Source organism: Anser cygnoides, chromosome 2 (genome assembly GCF_040182565.1).
Source record: "Anser cygnoides isolate HZ-2024a breed goose chromosome 2, Taihu_goose_T2T_genome, whole genome shotgun sequence".
Classification (NCBI taxonomy): domain Eukaryota; kingdom Metazoa; phylum Chordata; class Aves; order Anseriformes; family Anatidae; genus Anser; species Anser cygnoides.
Genome location: NC_089874.1, coordinates 62,951,058 through 62,974,802, shown reverse-complemented (window position 1 = coordinate 62,974,802; position 23,745 = coordinate 62,951,058). Strand labels below are relative to the sequence as shown.

The 23,745-nt window shown below is 39.3% G+C and overlaps 1 protein-coding gene across 15 annotated transcripts in view; it reads left to right on the top strand.

Moving 5' to 3' along the window:
* The window catches only part of PDE1C (phosphodiesterase 1C), a 316,420-nt gene that overhangs the window by 117,625 nt on the left and 175,050 nt on the right, over positions 1–23,745 (top strand). For 11 of the 15 annotated variants that reach the window (XM_048075555.2, XM_048075558.2, XM_066992244.1 and 8 more), the window contains one exon: positions 7,617–7,643. The exons of 3 other annotated variants lie outside the window; for them this stretch is intronic. In XM_048075555.2, coding sequence (XP_047931512.2) covers positions 7,617–7,643 — 27 coding nt within the window. Of the gene's footprint in view, positions 1–7,616; positions 7,644–7,701; positions 23,603–23,745 lie in introns of those variants that run through there. One more of the 15 variants, XM_048075562.2, reaches the window with a different exon arrangement.

Sequence of the window (23,745 nt, the reverse complement as noted above, 5' to 3'; positions counted from 1 at the left end):
TCACACTTGAACCCCTACTTTGCTAGTGAATTGGTGCCTGGCACTTCAGTGGTGAGACAAGGAATTTGGGCCTGAGTGCAATTTAAGGTCATCAGCTCTCCTAAGAGCATATACAATAGCATGTATTTGTCATTAATGCCAATTTGCTGAGACCATATACATAAATACCATCTGTAATGCCTTCAGGCTCTGTCCACTCTTTACTAAGCTGCTAGAGAAGGGATTGCAGCTACCTTGAGCTGCACTGCAGAACAAACCCCTCACAGCTTGTGCTGCCACCGAGGCTTTTCTATGAGGAGCATTTAGAAACATTGCCTCTCCAGTTACACTTCACACAGACTCAATAAACACATTCAACCCAAATGACTAAGTGGGAAACTGGTTGTTTAAATGCAGAACAGAGCCTTGTCATGGCAAAAGGTTACAGAAAATCAGAGGCAAGATGAGAAATCAGTCAATTCTTGTATGGCCTAACAATTGCCATCCACTTTGGAGATGAGGCTCTAAGTTTCTTGAAATACTCGTTTGCCCAGTTGTTTAGAAAACTGGGTAGCTAAACTGGTGAAAGCTTATGGTCAGTCAGATTGGCTACATATCAAAATAGCATCTTCCTTGTGCAAAAGCATGAGGATATTTGTTGACCTTGAATTATTTTCATACTTTATTTAGTTTGAGAAACCAATTGCAAGTTGAGCCCAAGCTAAATTTACACTTTGTTTCCTCTTATTTCTAAGATGTGATGCTTTTCCCCCCCATTTTTTGGTTGTAGATCTGTTGTCACTCTCCACTATCTTGTTTCTGTTTCTTCTGAAATCATCATACCTATTTCATGTTGTGAATATTTCTTGTCTTTGTGTGGTTGCAAGGCACATGCCTGTGCTTCAGAGCATGCAGACTCTTATAATCTTCTTAAAATGAGAAAAATGACTGCCTCATCCTCTCATTTTACTATGTCCCCATGTAGGTCAGGGTCCGATTTAAAATGACTCTTATTGTTTTCTAAAATCCCGTATAAAACCTCCATCACATTTTAAGTACTGGGTGAAATCTTTTCTTCCTTCCTCACCCACTTCTTACCATTTCTTCTCCTCTGTTGTTATTAGTCTCTGTGATGGTATTGTTTTTAACTTAGCACAGTATTTTGCTAACCAGCCCATGTGGAAGAAACAATAAATTATATTTGCTATTGAATGGAGAGTGAATAAAGAAAGAAAGCAGGTCATCCTGTTTCAATTATGGAATTAAAAACCCAGTAGCAGTTGATGGCATCATACCCTTCAAAGTCTGGCAATCTCAATATATTCCTGAATTCTGGTCAGGGCTCCCCTGGGATCCTGAGCTTTGACAGATGCCAGTCCTTAGTCTGTGCTGTGAGATTTTTATTATTATTATTATTTTTGTGTTTGTGAATTGATTTAAACATGGTTATTAATATAGGCTTTGGTAACATAACGTAAATGCATCACTAATCCTGTGATGATGACGATTAATTGGTGATGCACTGCATGATTCAGAATATCAAGCCTCTGGGAGAGAAGATTTTCAATTTAAATGATCCCATCAGTTGGAAAAACTAGCTTTATTTGAGCTCCCCACCTCTGCTTCTTGGCAGGGATGCACTGGGAGATGTTGCCTCCCTCTGTTACAAGTTAATATGCTGCTGTGGTATGGCCAGGGAAAGCACCAGGGCTTGGGATCTGGGAAATACTCTTTGTCCTGCTGCCCAGGCTTTGAGGGGAAATCTTGGGGGTTCTGGATCAATGAATTGGAAGGATCTGGTGAGAAAAGCAGTAAATATGAATTATGGCTGCTAAAGTAAACAAGGGAGGGATATCAGCCAGTATGGCTGCAGATTCACTGGTGGCTAATACAAGAGCAGGATTCATCTTCTAGATTTGACTTGCAGAGAGACTTGTTTTTGTTTTGCCAAATTGTATCGCTTATCTCATTGCTGGTTTGCTAAACTACAAAACAGACTTTCAGAAGGGTAACCTTAACAGCTATTTTAACATCAGAAGCCCCACTCTGGCAGGAAAGAAAGCCTGTCAGAATTTGTATGTGACAAGGTGGATGTTTCAGTGCGGTGAAGTGGCTTTGTCTCTGTGTGCTTCTGAATGAGCTGGTCAGAGGAACCTGGCAGGGAAACAGAGATGAATAGCCCTGGCTTGCCTAGGATACGGGTGTGATGGAGCTCCAATACTAAAGGACAGATGTTGTTGAGTTCTTTTGTTAATGGATGATTAAGCTCCCACTCATATCTTAAACATGCTAATTATAAAGCTTCTAAATATAAAAGAGGAAAAGTCCCTCTTTCCCCTCCAGTCTAAGAATAACTCGTTTTAAATACTTGCTCATGACAACTGCTTTCTTTAACAACTGTGGTTGTCCTGAAGAAGTATCTTTTGTAAAACGTTCTTCTTCAGACAAGAATTACCTTTCTCTGCATGTAGCTCCAATTATGCTTACTGATGTCAGTGACAAAAATAAGGGTACGAAAGCCAAGCTTCAGCGAGGCTTGCTGCATCAGTTGAATGAGTTAATGCCCCTGGCAGTTTTGCCTCTGCTTTTGCTGCAGAGCAAGCAGTAAAGAGCGTGCCTCAGCTGTGGCAGTACAAAACCCAGCATCTTTGCTTAAAGCCACCATTGCTGGCAGTGTAAGCCAAAATGCTGAACTTTGCGCTGAGGCAGCTGATGCCCGGGGATGTGCTTATGTCTACTGGTTGTGCTGTGAGGATGCTGACCTGTGGCAGGCACTATGCACAGACGTCTGGGGGCAATGTCTTAAATTGCTGTAGCGGATTCACTCTAGCTAGTCTCCTGGTTCCCTAAACAGTCGTTGCCCTCTTTTTCCCAAAGGAACATGGATCCAGCATAAAACCAGATGCTGCATTAGATCCAGGCTTGTGCATTGTCAGCTGGAGGTACAAATGGGAGAGCAAAGGCCACTGAATTTCAAGGACTTCGAAAGATATATCTGGCTTTCTAAACTCCTTTGAACCACCGGGTTCCCTTCCAAATCTTTTGCAATGCCCAAGCAAAACAAAGCATGTTATTTCAGGCCACTGTGGATGGCAAATTATGAGCCTCAGCCAGAAAATTAAGTTGTTTGACCATCTCAGCAGGCTAAGGGCATGCTGATGGCCACTTAGCCGCGAAGCATTAATTCACTAAAAATTGTCACCAGCACTCACCTGTGTGTACCTCCAGTTGTTAACAGCAAGTTCGTCAGCTGGTGGCCTAACGCTGATCACTGCACTGGCAGTTATGAGCATGTGGAGATGCTGATGAGCCAAGGGCAGATACAACCCATTACTTCCTAGCACCTGTGTGCGAGCAGAGCATAATGCTCATTAACTTTTAATTTTCAGTGTAGATTTTCAGGGATGAAGCTAGGCAAAAATCCTTCTACTATTTCTGTAGTACCCACAGTTTTACTTCACGTGCTGAGGGGATGCAATTAATACCAAAAACCCTGTGGAACAAATATGGAATAACACTGTTTTAACCAAGCTGCTGTTATGAGTAAAAAAAATTTAAGTGATTTAGGTAATTCTTCAAAGGCTGTGTAGGAGTGAAAGAGCAATTCATCTACCTAGTTGATATTCTGAGTTGTATGTATGATTATGGGGCAAAAACAGAACAGTTGGCAGAGCTGTTTAATTCCACCATCCCCTCCACCTGCAATCCTCTCCATACCTACTCAGTCTGTTAACTCACGTCTCAGCAAAATAAGGTCTGAGGAGGTTGTTATGAGATTCAAATGCTGTTATTGTGTGTTTCTATAAAATTCTCTTCATCTCTGGGCTTGTAGATGCTCAAAAAGTGTGAGGGCTTTCTGGAACAACTTAGAAGTCTCATTACTTGGGCTCCAGTTTTGTCCCATTGTTATGAATTTATCTACAAAACCATTTATACAAACTGCAACCCTAAAGGTCTAAGAAACTACCAGAAACAGTGTCTGAAGGGGAAACATAGGAAGAAAGTGATTTGCTTAAAGGTACACCAGCATTAAATGACAGAAGTAGAAACATAATTTTGGGAACAGGATACTTAGACTAAGAGAAGTTGGCAGGGATGAAAGCACACAAATTTTGCATGTCTGTTTATTTCAATGGGAGTTGAGCGCTTATGTAGCTTTATCTATCTACATCCTGTTGCTGCTTAAATACCATTCAAGGTGTGGTCCTAGGCCTGAGTCCTAATTTTATGTCTGACCATCATATTATTATTATTTTCTGATGATATGAAAGACTTATTCCTCTCAAGAAAAGCAGATACTGAAATAGTGGGCTCAATTCTCATGTTGACACCATCTCATTTCAGGCAGAAGTTTTGTCCTATCTGCCACTTTTTTTTTTATATTTTGCTTGTTACGAAATATGTGTTTTTAAAACTCCTACTGGGTTTATTTTCATTAGGCTCCAGTAGCCTGCTTGTACTAAATCAGTTCTGACTTCATACTACACTTGTGCAGGTGTATATACCTGAAGTTCAGAGTAGTTTTTTCTAGTTTACACTAGCAATACAGGCCCTACCAAGTGTGAGTCACCTGTTAATTCTCTTCAGAATGAGAAAAAAATCTACCTTTTTATTATTATTTTTAATATACAAGCTTAATGTAGGTCTGAGAGTAATACATTCCACAACAGAAAACATGATTTAATGGATGGGGTTGTTCTTCTAGCATGGCACGTGCATAGCGGGAAAGAAACTGAACCTAAACAGATTTGGTAATTTCTGTAAGCCTTATTGCAGGCATGAGCACTGGACAGCCCACAGGTGCAGGAAGCTGTAACACTGCCTCCTTTAATTCATCATCATTCTTCCTCTGTGTCAGTTTGGTTTTGTTATCAGAAAATCACCCGTCCCTTGAGTTTGACTGGAAGATGCGCGTTTCCAGGTTTATCCCAAAGCCTCTGATAAAGACAATTTTGAGTAGCCAGGTCCTCCTAGTATAGTATCCTCTTGGAGAGATAGGCTAGGATAGATTGTCCCGCATGTTTTACAAAAAAGCAAGGAAACATCAAACCAAATAACCCCCTCCCTCCAGTTTGCTCCTATTAATTCATATATATTGGCTGATTGCAGTTATCCATTGGCTGTGGTATTATAAGAGGCACTTTCTAATTTCGTTGTTTACAATGATCATATTTAATGGGAGGTAGTTGCAAGCGGTGGCTTGCAAGCTTAAAGCAGGTGGACATTGACACTGTCTACTTTTTCAAAAGCAATTTGAAGGCCATGTTTGAAAACATTTTTATAGTGCCAGCATCATCTTTTTATAATGTTGGTAGGTGGCATTGTCAGATTTATTTATTTTTTTGGTGGTGGGGGAATTCTGGAAGTGCAGGAATACAGTAATTTTTTTTGCTAGATGTCAGCAGTAGTATGGATGCAGCTGCTAGGGACATTCTTTTTAAAGCAAGTGTGTGCAGTAGGGATGCTGAATCTATTCCTGTAGTTATATTGTCTTCAACTGTAACATGCAAATTCAGTGCCTGTAAACTCAGTCACTAACTCACTACACATAAACCTTAACTGTAATTGGACTGCAGGTGTGGAAACAATAAGCAATAATAAAAAAATGTATTTATGTTTCTTATACCTCCTATGGCTACACAAATGCCCTTTTCCTAGTACTGTCATCTATGGTATTGCCCAGTTTTCTAATGCAGTAAAAATCTTCTTGAAAATAAGGAGTGGTAAAGGTATAACCGATAAGTGATGTTATTACTCAAATGCAAACAGGACCCTAGGGCTGGGTCACCTCTTTAAAGTATACAAGAAACTTTTGGCTAATCAGGAGTTTATGAAAGGTATTTTTGCTGGAATGTGAAGGTTGGCTGAAAGAAAAACACTTTACAAAGTCACTGACTGATAAAGGGAAAAGTAGCTCTGACAGTACTGCAACACAACATAGAACACTTTCAGGGGAAAGAAGTGACTGGTAAATAACAATTCGAAATTTTAAAATGTAAAATTTATATATCAGGAAAAAAAAAAAAAGAAGATTTCTTGGGAAGAATACAATGTGATCAACCTGCACTAAAATGGCCAAGCAAGCAGGAGTTTTTTTCAGCATTTTCATTTTGCAAGCAAATTTAGTGAAGTTCTATGTTTGTTAGAATACAAACTTCCAACTCTGCAAAATTAAATTTCTCTTCTTCTTCGTTCTGTAATTAAAATAAAAATTCCCTTAGAATCAGATGGGTCCAAGTGGGCTTCTGCCTTTATATATTATCATCTTGAATGCCAGTAAGCTAGACTCTCAATACTTCTGTGAATGTTCTTTTACTCTTCTGCATCCGTTCAAATTTAAATAGGTAATTCTTCACACAGTAAAGTGTAAATGAAATATTTAAAAATTTTTCTAAAGTAAATATCTAGGACTTCTATGGCACGGTCAGAATACAGAAGTAAGACCACGCTTGAGTACCTTTTCTAAAGGTAATATCAAATGAAATATTTGACAGCCAGGATACCCTATTCATGAATCTTATTAAGTATAAAATAGCACTACATTCCTTTTTTTTTTCTTTTTCCCCATTTTTTTTTTTAACAAAGAATACCCCTTGTTAGGGTATTCTGGGCCTATCTGACTTAGCCACAGTTTTCTGTTTCCAGTATTATCAGAGATGAAAAAGCAGAGCTTGATGCTCACAGCAGTAAAGCAGTTATAACAACATTACCTACACACTCAAAACGTGGGGACCACCTGTAAGTGTCTGGCTGAACAACAGCATGTTGATCTTGCACTCCTCATGATGGTTCACACTGTGTTCCCATCACTGCTTTTTAAGTGTAGAGCTCATTAGCTTTACTTTAAAATACAGAAGCAAGGCTGAACTCAAGTAGGATCAATGCCCTGTTTTGCCCGACACCATGCAAAGCTATTGAACATGTCTCTTGCAGGATAACAAGCTCACAGTCAAAGTATAGTGCAGATATGCCTGTGTATAGCCACACAGGCAATCATACAGCAGGGCTTTCCATTGAGTGTTGACAGCTTATGCCATTGCCTGCTGTAGAGGACAAAATCCACCATGCTAAGAAGAGAAGGGGTTTGCAGCCTTTGCAATAATTGGTTTGGTGGAAGGACTGGATCCTTGGGCTAGGCAGGTGAAGAGGTGCTGTCAGTAAGTTCATTGCTCTTGCCATTCCTAGTCCTGGGCTCAGATCTGTTAGGACCTGAGGTACAAGCACTGAACTCTGGTGTGGCTTATGGGATTTGGCAGGGTAGAGAACTTGCTAGGGTCTGGATTTTCTTTACAGAGCAAGGCTGCTGTAAAACCACTGGGGCTTTGCTCTGACTGACTGCAGGCAATGTGATTGGATGCACCCCAAGTCATTTAGAGTAGTAACTCCTTTTCTAGCTGTTGTGACCCCGTCTTACAAGAAAAGGGCACGATGCACACAGGCAAACACATTCTTCTTTCTACAGGAGTTAATGGCAACAGCCACCGAGGTTAGCAGAAGGAGATAGCTGCATCAGTTTTGGGGCAGTCTCGAGGCAAAAGTGACATTACTTAATTGTGCCTGATTTCTGACCCTCTCCTTTTCTCATCCTCAGCAGTGGAGCTTTCTTATCTGAGTTGTATTTTGTTCTTTTCCTGCAGGAGAAAATACAAGAAAACATCACAAAGGTAAGACTATATCGCAGAGGACTGGAAGGTATTTGTGAGTCATCTCTCTCTCTCTCTCTCTTTTTTTTTTTTTTTTTTTGTTTTGTTTTGTTAGGGGGTTTGAAGGAGGATTTTCCTGTTACCAGATTGGTTTTGTTCCCAGGGACATGCCATTCTACTGATTGTTGCCCTACTTGAAGGTCCATCCTGCACTGCTGCTCCAAATTCCCTCTGGCACTAGTGATAGTCCTCCCCTTTGACGTTAGGGGTGGTTCTCCCTGGGTAAGGACAAAAATATTTGTCCTTGAAGGTCAAACCCTAATAAACGTCACTCTGTTCCTTCTGCACGATCTGCTAGTTCTAACTCTTATCACTTACTCATGCTGTAATAAAAAATGGATTGTTGGCTTGTAGTGCTGCTAACGATCTGTGGCTTTGAAGGAGACTGAAGGGAAACAGGGATCCTGTTGATTAACGGGCCCTATTACAGCTACCTGATCTAGTTATCTTACTGCCTCCTTGCAGGAGGGAGGACTAATGGGGTTCTTTGACAGGTTCATTTTTCTTTCTTTGGAGCCCTTGTGCTTGGTTGCTTCAGACCACACTCTTTGCAGGGCAGTTTTTTTGGTACTGACCTGACACCCCCTCCCCTGCATCTGGAGTATTAATTGGTGGCTTAATCTCAAGGCGTGCTGAGCATCTTTAGTTTGTGTTGACTTTAACAGGATTTGAGACTCCTGCAGAGTGCTTCCTAAAGACTAAACACTGTGGCTCTGCTGAATGTGCCTTTTCATGTTGTGTGATGATGGAGGAAGCTGGCAGACTTGCTGTCAGCTTGTGCTGAAGATGACCACACCAGCGCAGCGCTGGTGGGACAGTCTGTGCATGTGCTTGTGTGTCACAGCCACAGGAGACTGAAGTGTGGTGGCCTGAGTCACTGATGAGGTGTGTTTGAGCTGTGACAGGTCAGTGGAAAATGCTGATTTGGAGATCCCTATGCTGAACTGTGCAGGCAGGTATTGCATGCTGTGAGATGCAGAACAGAGAGAAGGTAGATATGTTTCCAGTTGTTTCCCTAAATGTGGAGCTGACACTAATTCTGCATGCAGCTCTACTTTTTTCCCCACATTTCCCTTGATGTTACCATGTTAATTATGACAAAGTCTGTGGCCAGAGGTGTTGACTTGGTGCAAGAGGATTTGTTCTGGGCCTGAAATGGTTTGCAGAATGAAGGATTGCTCTGTGTATGTGTGTCCAGCACTGCCTGCATTGTCCTGAGCACCATATCTTATTTGGGTGTGTTTTCTGTGTATATAACCACAGCATCAGGGAGGTTAGTGTTCAGCATCTCTTCTATACAGGAGAGTTGCTGCAAGCCTCTGAAGAGAGATGAAGTGTGTCACAAGCTCCTACAAACCCAACAGCTTGATCAGCAACATACAGAGAATTAAATACATCAGAAATGGCAATCTTTTTAAATGTACCATTACAGGGTTAAGCCCTGTGCCCCATGTGATTTCAGACTTTCTCTTTTTCACTCTCCCCATGTTTGGTTTGCGTTTTGTGTCCTGAGCAGTCACCTGCCTGGCTGCTGGGCAGACGGGCTCTGCGGACCTCAGTTGTGAAACAGCCGGTGTCAGCTCTGCAGGGCAAGGAGCCACTCCAGGAACCTGCACGCAGCAATTGCAGAGCAGCTACTCGTAACATCCTGGCTCAGCTGGCACTGACTGCTGGCCAGAGGGCTGGGTACCGCAGCGAGGGAGCTGCTTCGCCTGGCAGCTGTGCTGTGCATGCACCTAGGGCAAACTTGCTGGCTATGGAGGGAGCTTCTGACTTGGATTTGCCAGCTGCTGTGTGGTTAAGGTATAGCACTAAATAGGGAAATGGCATGTGTTGTCATCTGCTGCAGAAGCGTGGTGTCCAGGAAAAGGCAGTGGCGATGCATTGAAGGGCTGGTTTGAGGTAGCATCTCTCTGAGTTGGTAATTCCAGAAATACACATAAACCGATGATTTGGCTCAGGTCTCTGCCTTCAATTCCCACATTCATCTGTTGTGGGATTTCCTTCTTTTTCCTTCATTATATTTATTTCAAAGCAATCTCTGCTGTTCTTTTGTCACCAGGCTCTGGAGTGTTACTGGCAGCTCCGGTAAATGATCTTTTGTTTGCTTTTGCATCTTCTTCCTCTCTCTTTGGGGAATGGTATTCATATAATCACATAATGATGCATAAGTGGTAGTGAACAGCACTTGACTACACAGGAGAAATGCTGCTGTCCTCTGGAACTTGCAGTGTAAAGAAACACTTTCCACTGAGTGCAGATCTGTTGGGAAGGAATATGTGCAAGAAAATTTGAGAAGAAAGAGTCAAAGTAAAATCTGAGTGGTACTAAAAATGTAATTGGAAATGCCAGATACTGACTTCTGTATCTATCATTCTGTTAACTGAGTTGGCTGAAATGCTTTTGTAACAATAATATGTTGATATGATTTTCCTCATAAACTTGGAAGTTTCACAGCTGTCTAGACAACCCTAATTTCATTAGTCCTAACCTAGTAATTGCATCTGAACCACTGAACTGTGATGTAGATTAATCACAGCAATACTGAAGAAGTAGGATATTTAATCAGAACTCAGGTCATCTGTCATTCTTCCATCTTGTTCGCCTTGGGTAAGTGTAGAGTAGACAGTTTATTAAATAGTAACTAGAGAGGTAGTCAGCAAGAGGGAGAACTAAATGGGAAGCTGAAACTCTCATGACCTTCCAGGTCCTGAGTTGCTTCTGCTTTTTCTGGAGCACCTGAGACCTATGTCATGTTCTATTTGTCTGGTGAGGCTCCCAGTTTACATGAAGATACCCAGCTGTGGTGTGCCCATGTTTTCTGGGAGGTACTTAGCACCTTCAGCTCACTGGGAGATTAAAAGAAATGAACCATTCAAGTAGCCTTTAGCAATCCCTTCCTAGATTAGGTTCATCTGCTTGGTTCAGCCAATTCAGCCAAGTTCAGCCAGTGCAGTCAGTTTAACACTTTTAAGGACTCTGTGAAGTTCTATTTATCTTCTCAGAATTTCTCAAACAGGTAATCTGTGCATTAGTTTACAAGGCATGCTTTTTATTTTATTTTATTTATTTATTTATTTTGCTGTTACAATCCACAGTAATGTGTTTGTACTCAGCCAGTAACATGTAATTGCGTGTGTTGCCATTTTGGCTTAAATGCATGTTGCTGGTTAATTGTACAATTAAATTTTCCATTAAGATGCAAATGGTTCTCATAAAGTGAACTCATTTTAGAAAAAAAAAATTGAATAAAAAGAGTCCTGATATTTTATCCATCCATGGACAAAATGGACGTATTTTTTTCTCTTTAACTTACCTGTTAATGTTATACATGAATTACAGAACAGAAAAGGAAATGTACTCAAAGGGCCTTTGAAATACAGCTGTGACACTGCAAGAAGCATTGTAAAAGGCCTTGCAAACACTAATGTCATTTCTTAAAAAGAAAGTAAGAAAGAAAGGAAGAAAGAAAGAAAGAAAGATTGCACCCTAATTATAAAAGTCAGCTTGTGATAGTAATCACATGGCTGGAACATTGTCCTCACTAATTTTCATAAGCATTTTGTTGTTTCTTCTTCAGACAATTGCACAGCAAACTCATAAGCAAAGGCGTTGTCCATTTCTTTCCCTCACTTTCCTTTTCTTTATCCTCTGTGTCTGTGCTTCTCAGTTCCAGTTTTCTCTAGTATTTAGTTAATACTCTCTGGGAGAGAAAATGTGAATGTGAACATGTCCTTTCTTTTTAAAAAAAATAAAAATATATGTGTTAGTGTGGAGCACAAGGAGAGAAACCATGCATGCACAAATGTTGTTACACACAAAATAAGTGGAAAACTGAATTTTTTTATCCTCCCAACTTTAGTTGATGAACATCTTCATGGTTACTCATACTGATACCTCTTTAGATGAAAACAATCCACTGTTTCTTTTGGATTATTTCAAAATTCTGGTAATTTTCCAGCCTTGCAAGTCTCATTCTAAGTAGCCTTTAGGTTGTGCACTTACTCGGGATCAGATTCTGTAGCTTTACCATGTGAGGAAACTCTGCTGGGGTTAATCTTGTGCTTTAGTGCTACTAGGACACACTAAGGAGATCTCTATTTGAGGAAGCATCAGTGATCTCTCAAAGGTGACTGTCAAGGTAAGGGCCTTATATATGGTGGTTATTGTCACTGCCATTGATAGAGAACCATCAAATAATGTAGATTTAAGGGGACCTCTGGAGGTTGTCTCTTCCACCTCCCAGTACTTTAGAACATCATTGTGTTTTTGATTTACTCTTGGCATTCATCATTTGACTCAATATGAAAATATGTTTAGTCCTATAGTACTTAGTTCTGGCACCATTTAATTTTCATAGCTTATCTATTGACCTTGCAAGGTTATCTTAATTATAAATAATAAAAATAACCCTAATTCCTTAAGCCCTGCAAGTAATTATAATACGGCTTAGCTCAAGTTTTTCTTTATTACTAGAGTTGCTCATATATATATATATATATAGGATGCATTAAAGGTTAATATCCTAATCAGTAGCATACACATGCAAATGCACAACTTGATATGTCAGACTTCTTTGTAAAGTGTAAAGTCTTTTGTGTACTGAGACCTCATCAGCTCTCTATTAATTCAGTAGGTGTTTATGAAACTCTGTGTTTCAGGGAAACTGATGATAATTTTTAAATAAATAAAGACCGCTGGGCATTCTGCAAAATGAGATCTATTAACTTATTTTTGTAATATTATAGGTGGAGCTGGTTCTGTTAAATTTAATGAACATTTAATTTCAGTAAAAAAAGGTATTGATTTGTTGAATGCTATTTATTAAGTGCACTGCAGAATCATAGGTATATGGGGAAAAATTGGAAATGGTCATTTAAGTAAACCTTATAATTAATCTGCACATGAAGGGGCCAAATTAAAGTGGCATTGGAAAACCTCATTTGGTATTTCCAAGTTTTCTGGGCACTTGAGTTTGCAACCTGAATGATCTTCTAATGCATTTTAAGTGCAATCAGATACTGGCAGCATTACAGAGCTCTGAGTAAAAGTTGTGGTTCGAGTTAACAAAAGCTAAGTGGACTTTGGGTTTTAATGCATGGAGGGGGAATTGGGCTTTAATTCATGGAGGAAGCTAATATTACTTGGCTATGAGTAGGGAAACATCATGTTGGGAGGAGTGGAGGAAACTTACCTTCTGGAAAACCCCAGCTTTTGTTCTCTTAGCACTTTCTATAAGAGGAAAACATTAAAAATGACTGACATTTTTACATACTCTCCCTCTTTCCTTTTCTTTTCTCTTCTCCTATTTCCCTCTGTGTACGAGAGTTGGAAGGTGCAGTGACTTTGGACTCCATACAGATACACATATTTTTTCCTTCTCTTGACATCTTGCTCAGTTTTTCTACACAAAATGAAGCAGCTGTTTCTTAATATGATGGCTTAATATGATATTAGAGGGAGGTATAAATTTTGGATTATTGACCTGAGTAGTAGGGACTTACCTGCTTTATCTAGTGTAAGAGTAAATTCAAAATAATTCTGAAACATGACTAAACAGTGACAAAATCATTCTTACTGCTATATATTACTATTATTTTATCAAGATCTATTCTATCCCATCACATTTCATAGTGTTGAATAATTATTTAAAAATGTAAGTTCTAAATGATTAATTACTATTAAAATATTGAATATATTAAGCATAGTTCTTCCAGCTTATTTATAATATATTAAAAATAATAAAATTGTGCAGAATTTATTTTAACAATAACACATCTTGCATGATATGGAATGGATTCTGACAGATATGAAAATGGCAAATGTAGGTTATGCTACTGAAATATCATGACAACAAGTGTTCTTCACAATAAAAAGAAAATTATTTTGAGGTTTTTCCTAAATGTGTTCATGCTTTGGTGAAATTTAGTCACAAACTTCACTATCTTTTCAGTATAGCTGATAACACACTTTTGCTTTTGCATCGGTCCTCTATTCATATATGATACAGATTTTCATAATGTAATTGTTGTATTTTCTAGGTTCATGTTTTACAGACACTCTACAGAATTGTTTCAAGATTTTAGATCACATTTTTTGCTGGACCCTGGAAATACATACATGCTATTCTTGCAACAGCTGAAAGGAAACCAGACTATCTGTACCAATTTGTTAGAAGTTATTTGCAATCCCTACATTTGCAAGGCTTGTTCCCTTTTTGTTAGAGTAAGACTAGTGTGAAATGAAAATTAGGTTCAAAAGTCATAGACTTAAATAAACTGATCAAACATTGTTTTGTACCTGGCACTCAAACCAAAATGACTTTGAGAACTATAGATACTTTTTTTTTTTTTTTTTAAATTCTTCGTGCCTGACAATTTTTCCTGATTGAATCCTGGGGAAAGGGAAGTACAGAAGCGGTATAAGCAATCTTACTCCGTTGCTTTTTCTAGGCTTTGTTTTGAAAAGTTGTTTGGAAAAAAGCTGCTGGAGAGTAGATTTTTCACGAGCTAGGCACCCAGGTGATTAGCAGTCTAAAAATAGGTGAGATAGATTAGATACACTATAGCCTTATGATACTTTGGCACTTCTGTTTCTACCAATTGGAACCAGACAAGATAGTTCACGTATGAATTTGGAAGCTGCATGGGAGAAGAATAAACCAAGTCTCCTGACACCTTCCTATTGGGTTAGTTTGGCTTCTTTCAGTGACATCCAACGCTCTTCACACTGACTTATTTTTAGTTAAATTGAAGTGGCTTGCTTTTTTCTTTGGGGTTTTACAGTCTTCATTCTTTATAGACATGGAATGTGATTCTGCTTTTGGGTATGCTGCTAACAGTAAGTGTTCATTTCAATTTTAGCTGATCTCAGATACTTTACAGAAGCATGTTCAAAGAATTAGATTAGGATGTGGTAAGGGGATGTAAGAGGGAATTCTTCTCCCATGATTTACACATAATTTCTATAAGAAGGATAATAAAACTTCATGAAGAATTCACTTAAGCTCTATATTATGACTTATTAGACATGATCTTCCTGTAAAATACCATTGATTATTTTTTTTTTCCCTGAGAAGTGAATTACTCAGATTTGATGCATGCAAGCCAGTGAAAACTCCTTAGTGAAAAAGACATTAATTTTACTGGTCATGTTGGTAGCACAGGAGGGAGGAAGCTAGGACAATTGCTGCTTGTGCAATCCCTCTATGACTAAACAGACTGCTCATTTTCCAAGTCTGGATGAAAACAGTTTACACCACTAGGAAGGGGCCTTCCTTTGATAGAGCTTGACATAGTTGTTAGCAAAGGCACAGGCTGCTCTGTAGAACTTCTCTTTTTATACTTTCCTTCTAATTTGCACTGTAATTTCTCAGTGTTCACAGATCTGTATTAGTATGTGAAAAAACCTTCTGGTTTTATTCCTTGAAATAAATGTTAACACATTTATCTCCAGTCTTTCCTTTCCCCAGCTGCCATTTCCCATTCCTTTGTTCCTTCTCATCCCTCTTTCCTGACTGCATTTTTTCTTTCTAATCGACAGCATAACGAAGACAGGCAGTAGTCTTGACTCTGTATCCCTTTGGTCTTCCACTAACACATGCTACACACACAAGTACAGAGTATTGTCTCTCAAAAAGCTTCCCGTCTAAGGGAAGGTGCAAGAAACAAGTGGGAAACCATGACATTTGGGATTCTACTGCCACTTGCTGCTCCAAGGCTGTAGCACTTTGCCCTTCATTTGAATCCACAAGTTCCTGGGGAATAAACACCAAAAGAAGGAAGAAAATAAAAATAACTTATATGGACTTTTATTTTATTTTAATATTTTAATAATTTATTTTAATATTTTATTTTCTGAATGTTATATTTTTTCTGGTCAAACCAATAATCCCAACAGCTATTAACAGGTTGACCCCTCTGAACCAGTGCTTCAAGTAGTGTGTACGTAATCCATCGATTTTCCCATCAAGTATTTATAATGTATGAACTGTAGCACCTTCTAGGCAGTTTTCAGTATGCTGTGCAATTACAAAAAGCTGGTCACTTAAATTATCCGAAGATGTAGCATTTCCATGACTAATTCAGAACCCCTATGTCTTAGCTGTGTCTCAAATTCAATTTGAATTCATAATGAGTTGTTTTAATCCCTCTCTGATTTAGCGGTCAGACCAAAGGACAACATTGAGGGTGGGTGAAGGATGGATAGAGAGAAAGAAAAAAAATGTTAGTGTCTGGCATTATTTTGTCAGTTAATGTAGTAGTGAGCTTTTACTTGGGGAGGTCTTCTCTGGGAGGGCAAAATAATTGAAGTCCTGTACAAGCTTCCAGCTTTCAAAATCTCTCACTTCTTAGATACATGTCTCCTTTGCAAATGACAAAGAGGGAATCCTAAGGCATTTTGTTAAAACTCTTTCAAATGCAATGGATGAGGCATTCTTGCTGAGATATTTTGCCCCAGGGGAGAATCAGCCATCTCCTGGCAGTGTTACTTTTTCTCAAGAGAAATTTCTCATTTTTAATGTGGATTACACTGGAGCCATTAACAAGCCTTATCAAATCTGGGAAAGCTATAAACCCCCTTTCCCTGTTGCCACACCAGAGAATTTTCTTGTCTCATTTCTACTGATTAAGCTTTACGTTTATTTTAGAAAATTCTCAGTAGTTATCCAAGAATTATGAATTTATTTTTTTTCCCCCAAAATACATTTTTTTGTACAACATTGTTTGCCCTGTTGTCCTGCCTAATTTGGGTCAATAACTTGAGTATAGTATTTTACTTAAATGACAGGAGAAGAGGTCATCTATATCATTGTATCTAGGTGGACACTACACTCTCTCTGGGCTAAATGATTTATCACACATTAAGGTAAAAACATCTACAAGAATCTCGTGTGAAAACATTGACAGTTCCCTGCTGAGTGCCATGCCATCTCCACAGCCACAGGGGAGCACAGCTAGTAATATATTTTGACAGGCTGGCTTCCAAGTGTTAACACCAAAAATGGAAAATAAGCCTTAAGTAGTAGCAAAGGACTTGGGCTTCTTTTGTGTGTGCATTAGTTTAAAGAAGAATCCCACACTAATATGCTTAATGCATGTTATTCCTTTCCTAACTTGTATGATGAGTCAACATACTCAATGAGCACCATCAGAGAGAAAATTAAGAAGCAATTTGCTGTAGTTTTTGGCTGGTGTATCTCCCTTCATCAATCCCATCCATCTACTGATGAGTCAGAAGAGTTGCAGACCCTGCTACAGAATTTCAGGGTTTGAATTAATATTATGCTCCTGTGGATGATGATGTTAGACTGTCATTTGTGCAGAAGAACAATTATTCTCCTGGTGGGGAGGTTCTCTAGTAGAAACATCCAGTTGTTATTATTTACCTGCACATAATATGCTTCACAAGGGCTTCATAAAAATATCCAAGTTGTTTGACCATATTCAGTGATAGTAGTTTGCCTGGCTGCAAAGATATTTGAATGCATGCATATAGAATAGGCATGTTAGATGCATCCAGTTTAAGACTGATCTCAAGCTCTCAGGAGCAGTTAGGCATTGTTGTTTCCAAAGATGTTGTGTTTTTTAGTTTAGTTTAGTTTTTGTTTTTCCTGCCCCCAGCCTGATTTGGGGAACAATTGTAGTAGAGAAGTGCTTTGTTGTTTTTCTTTCACAAGGCAGGACTTTGGAAGTCTGGACCTCCAGTGCATGGTCAGAAAATCTTTAAAGTTTGTGCTTTTTTCCATATAATTGCTGATTCTTAAAATTCATATTGATTCATAGGCTGCTTAAACCCACATTCTCCCTCAGTTAGCTACAGCTGTACCTTGAGAGAAAAGAAAAAAACAATTGTCTGAACATAATAGAAGTGGTATAGTTAAATCATGATTTCTTTCTGAGGTTATTAGTCTTAGTGGTGCATGTAATTAAGGTTCATACCTTTGGAACACTTCCTGACTAATATTTACATAAAACATATTTTCATGTTATGTTTAATTATTTTCTTGATTATGTCAACCTATCTTAAAAAAGGATGAAGAAAAATAATTCTGTTCTCTTAAGTCTGTTGTCAGATACAATGCTTTGTGCAGTGCAGACAGCTCTCTGTAGACTTGCTGATCTGTGATACAGTTATTCTAGGCTTGTAGACCACTGGCTCATCATGTTGCTTTTCAGAGTCTGAGATGTTAATAGTAATGAGTGGATAGGATGAAAGTGATTCTTTCTCAAGTTCTTGCTTGCACTTCCTGGGAAAATTCACAGCAGATAGCACTTTTTTCCCCTCTCTTTTCTTTTAAACAAAAAACAAGTGAAAGAAAGTAAGTGAGAGATTCTGATAACATTTCAAATGAGTCCGTTCTGTGCATGGAATACATTTATTCTGATTTTTTCTTTTTAATATGCTAAAAGATGGTCTTAAACTCTACTTTTTCTCTCCTGTTCTTATCAGAACAGATAATACTATAACTGATTTCCTCATGAGCTTATAATTTCCCTATTGATTTTTTTTTTCCTAATAATAACATACTTAATAATATATAAACAAATTCTGGCAGTAGTTATTGATTACTGACTAAGGGATTCTCAGTTTTGTCTTATAGTCAAGAGAGAAATACTTGTCAGCATGAGTGGTTTTGTGATTTATGTCTCATGGTTTTGTGAAATAAGTTCTTGGCATTGGAGCAGCTGGTTAAGCCCCTACAAACATGAAATGTGTTGAATGCTTCAGGAATGAGCAGACACAGAGACTAAGCTACCACTTAGCTAAGTGTCTAACCACTGTTGGTCCATGATCATGTAGTTTATGACTACAGCAGAGCAATGAAATAAAAAATTTGGATTATGAATGCTACCCGTGTTGCATATAGATGAGTTCAATCTCCTAGGCAGTCAGTCCAGCATCTTTTCCTCCAGTAGATGTGCTTTGAAAAGAAAACCAAGAGTGTCTTATGCAGTGTTCACCCTCTGAAAAGCAATGAGCTTGTAGTTACTTTTTCTTTGGACTGGCTAAGCTATAGAAATGGTTGCACTACAGCGTTCTTACAAATTGTAGTTATGATATTTATTTCCCCCCCAGCAATACGGTGAATGTTTTCAGACTGCGATGACAAACACTTCTTCTGGGAGTTTCTGCACTAAGAAACAATGGAGACAATAACTTGCTCTGTTTCATACTATAGCTTCAATTTTAATGACTCATGAGGCACAAAGTACTCGAGCACCAATCTGTTTATTGACAGAGCTTAAAGACACCAAGGACTGAAGTGACAGTAGCTGTCATTAATCAGCATTCCTGTTGCTATCTACAGAAATGCTGCATTTAGATGACCATTTGAAAGAAAATGCTAAATGCTGGACCAGATGAATTCCGCTCCAGTCCTGTCCTAAAGCTTACCAAGTTGAGGGGCTAGAAGACTGACAAACAGTGTAGTTTCTAGAGGTGAGAGCTTTATCCCCAAAGCCTGAAGGACTCTGTCCTTGGCACACACAGCAGTCACCTAGAGGAGAGCAGTGTTGGAGATGATTCAACATCAGGGTCTAGAAGGTTTGTCAGAGCTACCTCAGATGTGGCTGTCGTCTTTTTTAAAAATGAGATGTGAATTAACTGGAGGTACAACAGATTCAAGCAGAGCTTGAAAACAGATGAGGGAAATCTTAAATACCTGAAGGTTTTGATTCTCTTGGGACTCAGCTTGAAGTTTGATGACGGCAGAGACAGCCTTTCATGAATTTCTCAAGACTTTCTTAATGAACATTCCCAATATATGTATTCAGTTCAGTTTCATTTAACTCCAGTTCTTAGCTGGATGGTCTGAATACTGAGTGTGCACCACCTCAGTTATTTTGTCTACAGAACCCTATTGGCAGGCTGGTGCTATGCTTTTTGTCAGTGTCCTTGAGAAACAATGAGAGACAAGTGGCAATCAGCATCAACTCTCACCTTTTTTATCTCCAGAAAGCAATATTCAGCCTTTACTTATCAGCAGAGCCTTGACATTGTGCTCTAATCTGAATTTAGAACTGAAACGTCTTGGAACAAAAATATAAAGCGTGGCTGACACGCCAGAAGGCTGTGCTGCCATTCAGCAAGACCTGGACAGGCTGGAAAGATGGGCAGGAAGAAACCAAATGAGGTTTAATAAGAGCAAGCGTAGAGTCCTGCACCTGGGAAGGAACAACCACATTTATCAGTACAGGCTGGGGGACAACCTGCTGGAGAGGAGCTCTGAGGAGAGGGACCTGGGGGTCCTGGTGGACAACAGGTTGACCATGAGCCAGCAATGTGCCCTGGTGGCCAAGAGGGCCAATGGGATCCTGGCGTGCATTAAAAGGAGAGTGGCCAGCAGGTCAAGAGAGGTGATCCTCCCCCTCTACTCTGCCCTGGTCAGGCCTCACCTGGAGTACTGTGTCCAGTTCTGGGCTCCCTGGTACAAAAAAAGACAGGGATCTCCTGGAAAGAGTCCAGCGGAGGGCCACAAAGATGATATGGGGCCTGGAGCATCTCACCTATTAGGAAAGGCTGAGAGACCTGGGTCTGTTCAGCCTGGAGAAAAGAAGACTGAGAGGGGATCTCATCAATGTGTATAAATACCTGAGGTGTGGGAGACAGAGGGATTTGGCCAACCTCTTTTCAGTGGTTTGTGGGGACAGGACAAGGGGTAATGGCCATAAGATAGAGCACAGGAAGTTCCGCACCAGCATGCGAAAGAACTTCACAGTGAGGGTGACGGAGCACTGGAACAGGCTGCCCAGGGAGGTTGTGGAGTCTCCTTCTCTGGAGATATTCAAGGCCCGTCTGGATGCCTACCTGGGCAGCCTGCTCTAAGGAACCTGCTTTGGCAGGGGGGTTGAACCCAATGGTCTTTTGAGGTCCCTTCCAACCCGTTCAATTCTGTGATTCTGAGATTCTGTGATAATTAAAGCTGGGTTTGCTTCATCATCACTTGTCCAGTAACCTTCACTGAGGAGGAATTTAAAGAATGAATGTAAAGATATTTCTGAATTACAGCTTTATTATCCTCTAATGCTTCAACAGTAATAACACATCAATAAAAGAGTTGCACAGTGGTTAGATTGGAGATGGGGCTCAGGTGGTTTGTGGCCAGCTCAGGACAGTTAAAAAATGACAGAAGGTGATACAGAATCTCACAGATATTTGGAACCTGCATGAAGTCTGTCACACCACTAACAAAAGCACACTCCTCTGCCATGTGGATCTGGAAAATTGTGAGTTGCTCCGTATTAATCCAGTAATGGAAACATGGATGGCTTGAGAAACCTGTCAGTGTCTACAGACCTGCACACACAGAGGTTGGAGCTGCAAAAAGCGTAGGTGGAAGATTTAGTCCCTTCATTTGAAAGGAGATCTTAGAAGTTGAGAGAGAAGCATAAGCAGGAATATTATAGGTGATAAACGTAGTAAACTCTTTGCTACGTCTGCTAGGTCTCCAGCATAACTCAACAGAATGGGGGTATCCTTAGGCTTCCCATTTGAATGAAATGAATCATTGGTCTTGTGCTTTTATAGTGCTGGTGTGTTGCCTCTTGTCTTTCACATCTGATTGTAATTGCAACAAAGTCCCGTAAATGGACTTCCAAAACTCGAGTCTCTGCTGATTCTCTGAGATAACTTATTCATAATGAACTCTAAGTAGGATCTGCTGTCTGGATTTAGGAAAAGACTATCTGAAGTAGTGCAGTGGGAAAACAACAACAACAACAATAAACCTTATAGCTCTTACATTTCACTAGGGTTATGATTAACATCTGGACTGTTGTATATTGAGAGTTGATGGGGACTAGTTAGGTGAATGAACTAGTAAAATTCCATATGCTGAAGCAAATGGGGAAAACAGGGTAAACAAAGACAAGACTAGCTTTCTCTGATGCCTACTTTCTAATGTCTGCATATTATGTCTTAATTTGGAAAACTGTTTTAATGTAATAAAGGCAAATATTAGAACACTGACCTGCTTCTTTTGCCAGATGTTGGTTGAAAGGATGTAATTTGGGTAGCATCTTCCTTCAAAGCATCGTACACACACAGATACAGTAAAAGCTTTCAATCTGAATAAGGAATGTGTTACCCAGGCATCAGATTTTATAAGCTTGTGATAGGTTTCTGTCTGTGAAAGGAACTCAGCTTGAGGAACAGGTATAGAACATAAAGGAAAGCATGAACTCAATAGGAAAGACAAGAAGTTAATATCTGTTTTGAAATAAAATTATTGACATTTGGTAATTATGTATTTTCAATGCATTAATAAATGACATTCATACTTTGGTCGGGAATACACAGAGAAGTATTTCAATGGCTACTAAGTTTGTATGAAAAGAAAACAAAGACATCACATGAAGTTAGTTTAACTATACTGAGGCTTTTCTCTTTTGTAAGTAAGACGTCTAACATACATTTTGAATAAGAAGGTACTCAAACAGCCATAACTATGCATTTAATAATTCTGTTTCAGTTCTGCAGTGTTTCCCCACACCACAAATATTTTTCTTGAATGAATATGTTACTACTGTTCTTCTGAAACTGAATTGGAACTCAACTCACTGAAAAGTAGAAAGCTTTTTATTTGATGAGAAGAATAGGTATCAGAGATCTGAAGAAGGACTTGCAAGTCTGGAAGCATGTCTGCCAGCTCTACCAACTAGTCTAAAACATTTAATCTCAAACAGAGGTCTTGATATAATTGCCAAAGCATAGACATCCTGAGTTGTTTCACAAAGCCACATAGCCTCTGGCTTCAAAAGCGTGTGGGTCTTCTTTAGGTCTTGTTTGCCAAGCCTTTTGCTTCAAATGCTGAGGGCACTGCAAACATCTTAAGTATGTTTAGGTGACTGATTGTCACCCATATTAGTGTGTGAATTCGGGCTGAAATACAGTTGAAAACTGTGTTTTGCCAAACAACCAGGCTTCTTGTAGATGGTATAGAGACATCTTTTTGAGTATGTTTAAGTCTTTATAGAGGACTTTCCAATGCAAGAAGAAACACTGCTGGCTAAAATGTGGAAACTTGATGTGTTCTGCCTGCTTCAAAGGTTTAAAATGTGTTAACTGATACATAAAAAAAACCTGTTGTTCAAAAGCTATTTTATCTCAACTTACGTATAGTGTGACAGTCTGCTTTCAAGCAGTGTTGAATGTGGATTTCTACACATGGCTCTTCTAATCTAGTGTGAGGAGATACTGGCAAAAATATTCTGGTAAAGGCACCTTTCATCTGCAAGGATATCTTTTGGGCAATTTTGACCACCACCACCATCTTACAAAGGAAAAGAACGACCAAGCAAATAAGTGAACGTTGACTGAATGCTCTTTGAGGTAGGATTGATTCATTCCCAAAAGCTGATGTCTTTGAAGCAGAGCTAATCGGGGGAGAACCATACAGTGGATAATTGCTCAGGTCTAAATGGAGCTCTGTGACTGGATCAATACATAGAGGTCTCCTGGTAGTTTTCTTGCATACCAAGTGTGAGAAAGCTTCCAGAAGATCATCATCTTAGAAATGTTCACATTACATATTTAGTCACTGGTGAAACTAACAGTTGTGACTGAAGATACCTTAAAGCTGTTTCTCCCCTTGTGCTTTGAATAAGTTAACTGTCTTCCTTCATGCTGACCTTTTCTAAACCACGCTAAAGCATGCTTTGTAGACAGCACATGGCCTCTTTTTTCTTTTTTTATTTAGTGTATATTCAGCTTGATGAATACTCAGAACTTCTAACTGACTAAAACTATACTTGATAAGAAACGGAAGGAACCCACGTGACGAATGCATCCAATGCAGCAATTTTGTTTTCCATGAACTACTTACTCTTGCATGGGACTGCAGCACCTCATTCTGTCACTAAGAACAGCAGTGACGTATTATTTTTCATGATACAGAGAGATAAAATAATCTCATTGTGGTAAGTTAGCTTGAATTGTCACTTCACGTTGCTACGCCTGAGACATTTGTTCAGCATCTGTTTACTGCCTGGGTCTTATCAACACTTCCCAAGCTGTACTGTTTGGAAACCTTAGTCTTGAAAGTTTGCCAGTACTGCTGAAT